Consider the following 9,040-nt stretch of genomic DNA (forward strand, 5'->3'; position numbering starts at 1 on the left):
GCTTCTCCCAGCCACGACAGGGTCCCCTCCAGCTCAGGCTTCTGGAGTCTCAGGCTGCCAAGGACGTGCACACATTTCCCCAGCCGAGATAAAGGCCCCCTTAAAAGCGACACGCATTTATTAAACGGCATTTGCCAAGGTTTCGGCACACTCTGCTGCCGACAGCAGACAGTCCCTGGATGAGGTTTTTCCCCACGCTGACACTATTCACTGATGCCTTTTATAGCGCTCTTTGCAGCTCACAAAGCACTTTCCGCAGCTCTTGCTTCCCTTAACCCTCGACAGTCCCCAGGCGAGAGGGACCAGCGGCAGAGTTTCCATTTTGCAGGTGGAGAAACTGAGGCTCAGAACACCTGCTTACAGAGTAAGTGCCATGTGTTGGATTCAAACTCAGGCAGGTGCCCTGGAGCGGGCGCCCATTCTACCGCCCGTCCTGCTAGAGAGGGGCCCGAGGACATCATCAAGGCGAAGGGCAAGAGGGGCATCTGGGCTCGCAGGAGCCTGCAGGAGACCAGCCGAGGTGAGCCTCCACTCCCCAGAAGGAGAAACTGAGGCTGACGGGGGCAGCGTAGTGGGTCTCAAGTCATCCTGCTGGTACAGGACGGGCGGAGGCACCACTGGCTCTTTCCGGCCCCAAACCATGCCAGGACTGGTGGCTGTCCGTGCAGCAGGAATGGTAATGGTAACAATGGCTGGAAAGCTTCAAGCACCGACATGACCAGGAGCACTCAAGGCTCCACCAAACCTCCACAGGAACCCAGCAAGACAGGGCTGTCACTGCTCCCATTTCACAGGTGACAAGACTGAAGCTCAGGGAGGTACGGCTGTTTGGCCAAGTCCTGGGGCTGCCGCGCACTCCGACTCCCACCTGCATCCTCACCCTTGACCCAGGCGGCTTCACGCAATGAATGGCTCTTTGGGAGATGCTGACCCCAGGCTGGGCGCTCCGAATGACACCCGGCCGCGAAACAGGAGACACTAACTGCATCACGCTTCCTGGTTTGCCAGCTCTTGCATCACAGCGTCAACGCCAGGGCAAGCAGTTCTGGAAAGCCAGAATCGTAAGTACCACCTCTGGGGTCTCTTGGCTGCCTCCCCCCACCCCAGCTGGCAGAGGGCGAGCTTCTTGATGTTTTAGGGGTCCCTAGGACGGCAAGACGGGCGGGGATTTGTGGCGCAGTTGTGGAGCAGACGTAGAAGCGGGACTGTGTGGTGGTGAGGGCACAACTCCGCTTCCAGGCCAGGGTGACGGCCTGTGTGACCTCAGGGCTCTGAGCCTTCTCCCAAAAATAGGGATCTTAGTATCCACCTGCTTCTTCATTCAGCCATATGTATTAACCCGCCTCCCACGGCCAGCCCCTGTGCTAAGGTCCCAGGGGCCCAGCAGTGAGTAAGGCAGACACAGTCTCTACTCTCATGTAGCTTACACTCTAGTGGGGGGAGACATGGCTGAAATAGTGACACGCATACAGAAATGGCTAGGAGGGCCTGGAAACAAATTTGTTGCCATGATAGAGATTAAGAAGGGGGGAACTGCTTTTAGAATGGGGTGGTTGGGAAAGGCATCTCTGAGGAGGCAAGATTATAGCTGAAACCTGAAGGAAGCAAAACAAGGGAAGGTATCCCCGTAGGAGAGAGATGCATGTACAAAGGTCCTGGGGCAGGAAAGCAGGCTGCTGTGGCTGAAGCCCACAGAAAAAGGAGAGTGTGACATGAGATGAGGTCACAAGACAGACGTGGCCCGGAAAATGCGATGCCCCGTGGATCATGGTAAGGGTTTGATTTTATTCAAAGTTCGGAGCAGGGACAAAGGGCATTTGATTCACCTAGCTGCTCTGGGCGACAAGACTGGTGGGGGCAGGAGCGGAAGCAGGTAAGCACTGAGGGCCTGGCCTCAAGTCCTAGCTCTGCACTTACAAGCTGTGTGACCTTGGGGAAGTCACTGCACCTCTCTGCATCTCAATTTCTTCATTTGTTCCTTAGGTATAATAATAGTTCCCATCTCACAGAACCATAGTGAGAACTCAATGAGGTGATGCATAGAGTAATGATCCTATCACATGGCCTGACACGTTCAATGTCAAGGTGGTCAATGAACCAGATCCCATTTGGTCTGGCCCTGACCTCTCCCAGTTGCCACACTGCCTGTCTCCCTTTGCTCCAGCCTCACTGGACTCCTTGCTATTCCTGGAACACAGGAAACTCATTCCAACCTCAGGGCCTTTGCACTTGCTATTCCTTCTGTGCAGCTCACTCTCCTGATATTCCCACGGCTGCTCCCTTAGTTTTATTCGGACCTCTGCTCCTCAGAGAGGCCTTCCTTCTGTCCCTACTCGATTTTCCGTTCCCTTGCCCTACTTTACATTCTTTATAACGCCTGTCTCTACCCATGCAATATTGACTTGGGTCTGTTTTTCTTCCTCACAGGGACATCAGCTCCATGAGAACAGGTGTTTTGTCTATCCACGGTCGTATCCCCAGCAACTCGAGCGACCGTGGCACATAGTAGATGCTCAAAATTATTTGTTGAGTGTATGTTTATAATTAAAAGGATTGTAACAAGTATAGCAAAGTGGTTAAGAGTAAACCGAAGCCAGGATCCGGCTTTAACTCTCACTGGCTATGTAGGCGTGGGAGGAGCCCAACTTGGCTTTGGGGAGCCTCAGTTTTCTTATCTGTAAAATGCGGATGAAGGACCCCCCGCCTTTTGGCATGCCATGAACATTAGACAGCGGAGCACGTCAAGAGATGTGCATCAAAGGAGTAATGGCTGAAATGATACCTGATGGCTAGCATTTGTCCTCTAAAACTCCGCCTGGTCTCCCACCCCCAGTAAGTGAGGCGCAGGTGAGACAGGAATGACAGATCAGTGTTGAAGCCAGGAGGCATCCCTCCTTCCCATTTTGGGTATGTTTGAAATTTCCCAAGTTAAAAAGCTAAGGACTCGAGGCTCAGCTGAGCCCTAGCACACAGCACACTATTTCCTTCCACCGTGGGCTTCCATTTCTGCAGGATGCATCAGCTCTCGAGAGTGGTGGCAACCGAGTCGGGCCTGGCATCGGCACCCACTGCGCTGGCCAGCCCTCCGGCCTGAGGCTCACTGCTCACTCCTGGCTCCGGTCTCCCTCGGATCCCCTCTGATGGCTCCTGGCACCAATCTGCGGCCATCTAACACCCTGCGCCCCCAAATGGACGTGCCAGGAAATCTCACAGAAACAAAGAGCTGATCTGTATCGAGTCTGACTTCCACCTCGGCTGTTCTGCATCTCTCTGGACTGAGGGCCTGGAGAGGCACCTGGCCAGCCAGGAAAACCCTTCCTGCCGACGGCTCCGTCAGTAGACCTGGCCCAGCAATGCCCACGTTAACAGGAAAGCGGTGTCAGCTGGGAAAATAGATGCTTCCGTCTCCACTGTGGGACGGAAACTCATCTTGGGAACACGCACCACCTCGGCCTCCTGGGGTAATACTCTGATTGAGAGAAATAGGAGAGGGGCACCAAGCGGGCTGGGTGCCACTGCCCCTGGGCCTCAGTTTCCCTGCCTGTCCAACAAGGCTGAGTGACATCTACCTAGCAGTAGGGCTCTGGGGGCAGGCCGCTCTGGGGTGTCATCCCGACTCTGCCACTTACTGTGTGGTCTTGGGCAAGTTGCTCGACCTCTCTGAGCCCCACTTCCCCCTGGGTCGAATGGCGCGGATAACTGCACACACTTCCCGAGTTAACTGTCAGTACCGCTGGGATCACACACGCCAAGTGCTGAGCCCAGCAAGCAGCTGCAAAACAATGGCTCCCATTATTATTACTTTAGTATTTTTCCACGGAATTCGGGATCCTGTCAGATTTCTGGCTTTAACGATGGAAACTTCCAGCACAGCCCAGTTTTTAAAAAGCCTTGGCCTGGATCACAGGGCGCTTGGCGTCCCACCCAGGCCTGGCGGTGGATCTGCTGTGTGAGCCCACAAGTCCTGCTCACTCTGCGCCGCAGAGCGAGGCGCTCAGTGAGGCCACTAACCACTTCCCCAGGCTTCCCGTGGCTGTCGGGATCTGGAAATGCACAATTCCAAACCTGTGGATCCAGACAGAGACACCTAGAGGCAGCCTGCGGCCACACAGCCTCAATCCCAGAAACAGACAATTAAATCACACTCGCCTGGGTTTCTGCTCAAGTTGTCCATTTCCCCAACGGCACAAAAGCTGCAGGAAAAAAAAAAAAAAAAAGCCAACCCCAGACTGAACGGCATTCACCCCCCGTGAAAGCTTTTGTTTTCTGTACCCACCGTGTGCAAGAAGCTAGGTACTTTGCAAAAGTTGGTCCCGCTTTTGTAGGTGAGGAAATCCACGCAGAACACAACCATGATGGCCACGAGGCTGGCTCCCATACGCTGAGCGCTCCCTACACGCCACGCACAGCTTCAAGCATTAGCCGTGCACGGACTGACTTAACCCTTGAGACAGAGCTGAGGACATCATTTCTGTTTTACGGATGCGGGAACGGAGCCATAGACGGCAGTAAATCGCCCAGGATGCGGTGGAGCTGGGATTCACACCCAGGGCTCTGGCTCCAAGCCCGCGACTGAGCACCAGCCTCTGCTTGCTACCGACGCAGAACCGCCATGCCATGCAAGTGTTAACCCCCGTATGCAGGAGGCGCTAAAACAAGGAGACAGCAACAAGTAGCCTCCATTAGGGACAGATAGAATCTGGGGTGGTGGGGGGTGGTGAGGGAGTTGAGGTTCAGAGAAGGAGGAGCTCCCTTGGATCATGAGGCCAGCACAGACTGAGGGAGGAATCGGATTTGGACATAGGAAGATCAGGAGGTACAGGGAAGGGCATCTCTGATGGCGGGAACAGCGTAAGCAAAGGCGCGGAGATGAGTGAGTTTAGCTGAGGGCATGGATGTGTAGGAAAGCATTTCCCCGAACTGGGTGCGGCCGCATGTTAACGAGCGGTACACAAGCCAACCGCCTCGTGTTCATACGTTTGGGGAACGCTGGAGTAAACAGGGTCCAACTTGGGAATCTACAGCTCCTCAGGTCTTAGGTGCTAACGTGCTTGGGTGGCCAGGAAAGCTGCGGTCTGCGGGGACGGAGCGTGACTCCCATGCAGGCTCTGGGGTCAGCGCTTTGGAAAACATGTGGCTGAGAAATCAGGCCCGCCAGGGAGGGAGCCCAGCACTGTCACACACTTCTTTCCTTTCAAACATTTTTTTTCTTTGGAGAAAACTTGGACCCACTCAACAGTTTTAAGGCGGGGAGTGACATGATCTGCGTTGTGTTGACAGGCCCAAAATCTGAGCACATTTGAAAAAGACGGAGGGGGTGGGGGAGAACCTTCCATCAGTCCAAGGCTCTACAAATAAGAAAATAACCTGTCGCACGGAGCCATTGAAAGCAGCGAGCGAGCGTGTGTGGGCTCCGCACACAACAGTTTTAGACTCCCTTCCTCTCACACACCCCCTCTCCATCTGCCGCAAAGGGCACCAGGAAAATGTAAGGAGGAAGACTCCAGCTTTGGGGGCTCCAGAGCGCAGCAACCCAGATGGGGGGCTCTGGTGCAAGCCGTGTCCCTCCCGTGAGCTGTCACTTGCGAAGGCCTGTCGCTGGGTGTTTCCATGCTCAGCATGCCTTCTGAGAAGTGACCGTGACTCAGTTAAGGACGCCTGGCCCATGAGGAACCCTTCACAGACCTCCACTGAAGCCCAGAGTGGGGGCTCCTCTCCCTCCCTCCAGCCTGGACTAAGCCACCCTGATGGAGTCGGTCAACTTCTCCCCTCATAGGCTGACTCAGCCCAGAGGACTAGACTCACACTCCCAGCTCCCTACCGCTTACTCCTTGGACAAGTCACTTCTCCAGTTTGGGACTCGATTTTCCTCATCTGCAAAATGGGGCCAGCAGCCACCCTGGGCTTGGCTTTGCTGATGGGTAAGACAGTGCAGACAGGCACTCAGCACACAGTCTGGGTCACGGCTAACTTTCAAAGAACATGGGTTCTCCTCCCTTCTCTCAAACACGTGGCTCCAATCATGACTTCAGAGGTGCTGAGTGAGGATGGGTACAGGAATGAGTCACACCAGAGGTCTCCAGGGAATCGGTAAAGGAATCATTAATGGCCAGAAAGTACCCAGAGAACACCATGGCTTGGAAGAAACTTCCAACGGCCTGAGCCCACTGGGGCCACAGTGCCTGCCGCCCCCTCTCTTCTTTTGAAAGAGGAAGTGAGATTAACTTCACCGCTTAGGAAAGTACATGGGAGACACCAAGATGTCCCCCTCTGCCAAGGAACCAGAAAGTCACCAGAGGGCCCAGCTGTCCCCCAACACCTGAACCCCAGCCTGGCCTGGCCTTCTCCAGGCCAGAGTGAGGAGTGAGAGGGAGCTCACCCAGGTATCCCCGGGAGGGGGCTCGGAGGTCCGGTGACCTTGTGGGGGGGGCCCAAGGCAGGGACCCTGAAGGTTCTGGGCCAGGGGCTGCTGTGAAGTCAGGCTGCCTGGCTGTCCCCGAGCCCCTTGCCCTGTTCCCAGGCTGCAAATCTCCCTCCGTGAGGTTGTTTCAGGAAACAGCCTCACGTTGGCTCCAAGAACACAGGTTGGTGACTTCACTGGCATCTTTTTAGAATTTCCCTTTGGCAGCCCTTGCGCTAAAAGCAATCTTTAGAAACTTCTTCTCCTGCCTTCCCCAACCCAGATAACTCACATGACCAGCCCCCTGCAAACAGTGATCATGTGGAACCCCAGAAATCACGTGACACCTCGCGGGCTGACAGTGCTGCCCAAGACTCTAGTAGTCATTCAATCTAACGCCGCCTTCCTATGCCTGACATTTGAGTTTCTCACTCGAACAAATCTATTTTCTTGGAAAATTGGACAACTGCCTTCTTCCTACCTTCCTGCCCTTCTGTCCTGCCTCTCTTCTGCTGTGTCATAATTTCCATGCTGGGAGAAGCCGAGGGAGGGGCCCGGGGCCCCATCCTTCAGGCAGACCAGGTGACTCCATGCCAGGGCTCAGAGGGTGACCAGGAGCCCGTAGGACACAGAGCGAAGAATGCACGGAGGCTTCCGCGATGACAGCTACGCCCCACCCCTTCCCCAGCGCCCTCAGAGAAGAAATGTATTTTTACCTCCTAAGATTTATTTATTTCAAAGTTAATCTTGGCCCCTCGGCTGCTCCCACTTTTTCAGGCTATTGATGCTGAATGGATTGGAACGGAAGTTTTATTGCCTAATCTTTACCATTTTATAGATTGTTTTTATAGGCAAAAAGGGGAGATCTGCTCATGAGAAGGGTGCTGGTGTTGGCAGCCAGCGCCCCACGAAAGGCAGGCACTTGTTAATCAGCGTCACCGGTCATTTGCCAGAAACGGAACCACAGGGTCCCGGTTGAAGAAGGGTCTGGAAGAGACATTTATAAATTCACTTGGGCCCAGTTTCCCATCTCAGGAAAATGAAGCACTTGCGAGAGACACTTGGGCATTTCCAGGCCAGGCCAGGCAAGGACGCGGGGCAGGAACTAGGGTTTCTGCAGGGTGTAAATGGCTGGCTCCGGCAGGAAGGAGCAGATCGGAGATGCCACTCACCAGACAGACATGAAATGTATCCGTGCTTCCTTCCACCCAGCCAGGGCCCAAATGTAACGGGAAGACCCGGGGTGGGGTGCGGGGATGCCTGTGTGGATTCCTGGGGTTTTGGGGAAACTGCAGGGCAGAGAGAAGCTGCTGTCCACCCCCACTTCTCCCTCCACCCACTCTTTCTAGTTCTCCCTTCCTCACTGCTATCAGATGGTTACCAGTCTCTAGGCAAATGCAAAAGGCGGGGGGGGGGGGGGGGTGGCGCAGGCTCTTGAGGCNTCCCTCCTCCAGGAGGCTGGTGCAGACCCCTCTCCCTACAACACAGCTTCTAGGAGCCAAAAAACAAGATCCCCATTCTTCTCCCCAACCCCAACTCCTTTAGGGCCGATACTCCACCCCCTGTGCCCTCCCAGGAGACCCAGGGTTTTGCAAAACCCCTTTAAGAAGCAGGACTCCTGAATGGTGACCTCACCCCTTGGCGAACACACACGATAGCCTTCAGAGCCCGCCTGCTGGAGACAGCCAGGTGTTTGATGTAGGCCAACAAAAAGACATGCTCAGAGCCACAGGTAACAGCCCCGCAGAGCACCTGAACTGCAGGGAGCTGCCTGGAAGCCTGGGGAAGGCAGGAGGAAGTAGGAAGGTGGGGGGGGGGAGAGGAGGGGGTGGGTAATAGGACAGCAAGAGGCTTTGGCAAACACAAGGACAATCCACCAGCTTTCACATCAGGATCTGTTGATCACAGAGGCTCACCCCAGAGTTACTGCGGCCTCCCTTCCTCTCTCTCTCTCATACATACACCAACACTGAATTACTCTGCGCACCAGAGGGAGAGCTCACTCTTCCCTAATTGCAACAGCCTGTTTCTGTGCCATCCCAGGCAGTACCTGGGGGACACCTCCCCCTCCGACCCCGACCCCCTTCTCTCAGACCCTGAAGTCAAACATGTGGAAAGCCTAAGTCCAGGGAAAGAGCTTCTAGAGAAGCCAGGGAAGCACTTAGCTCTGAAAGCGGCTGACGGCCTGCCTCCTCCATCAGATGGGGCAGGGGCTGGATGAACCAACTCATCTGGCTATGTCCCAGTGCCCAGCACAACGCAGGCACAATCAGAGTCCAGGGAGAGTGGGTTTTATCCCTGGCTGTGTGACCTTGGGCAAGTGGCTGGCCCTCTCTGGGCCTCAGTTTCTGCATCTGTAACCCTGCTTACAGATATATCTTCCCTGACTACCGCTGGACATGAGCCCAGAGGCTTCCAGGGGCGCTCTGGCAGGCCTGGGCCCGCAGTTCGCGGGCGGCAGCGGCGGGGGGCAAGGGTGCTTACCTGTCCAGACGCAGGACGTGGCGAGCAGCAGGCAGAGCAGCGGCCCGAGGCGGCCGGGGGCCGGGCGGGCGGGCTCCATGGGCCGCGGCTGCGGAGCGAGGAGGGAGAGCGGCCGTGAGTGCGCGCTCGGGCGGGCGCAGGCTGGAGCGGGGGAAG

The 9,040-nt window shown here is 55.6% G+C and overlaps 1 protein-coding gene across 2 annotated transcripts in view; it reads right to left on the minus strand.

Moving 5' to 3' along the window:
- Positions 1-9,033, minus strand: part of LOC144233909 (tyrosine-protein phosphatase non-receptor type substrate 1-like) — a 40,971-nt gene extending 31,938 nt beyond the window's left edge. The window contains exon 1 of one of the 2 annotated variants that reach the window (XM_077766991.1): positions 8,885-9,027. In XM_077766991.1, coding sequence (XP_077623117.1) covers positions 8,885-8,963 — 79 coding nt within the window. In that variant the 5' untranslated portion in view covers positions 8,964-9,027. Of the gene's footprint in view, positions 1-8,884 lie in introns of both variants that reach the window. The other variant, XM_077766990.1, reaches the window with a different exon arrangement.
- Between the last annotated feature and the right edge of the window lie 7 nt (positions 9,034-9,040).

This window comes from Crocuta crocuta, unplaced genomic scaffold, assembly GCF_008692635.1.
Source record: "Crocuta crocuta isolate KB4526 unplaced genomic scaffold, BGI_CrCroc_1.0 scaffold15, whole genome shotgun sequence".
Lineage (NCBI taxonomy): Eukaryota > Metazoa > Chordata > Mammalia > Carnivora > Hyaenidae > Crocuta > Crocuta crocuta.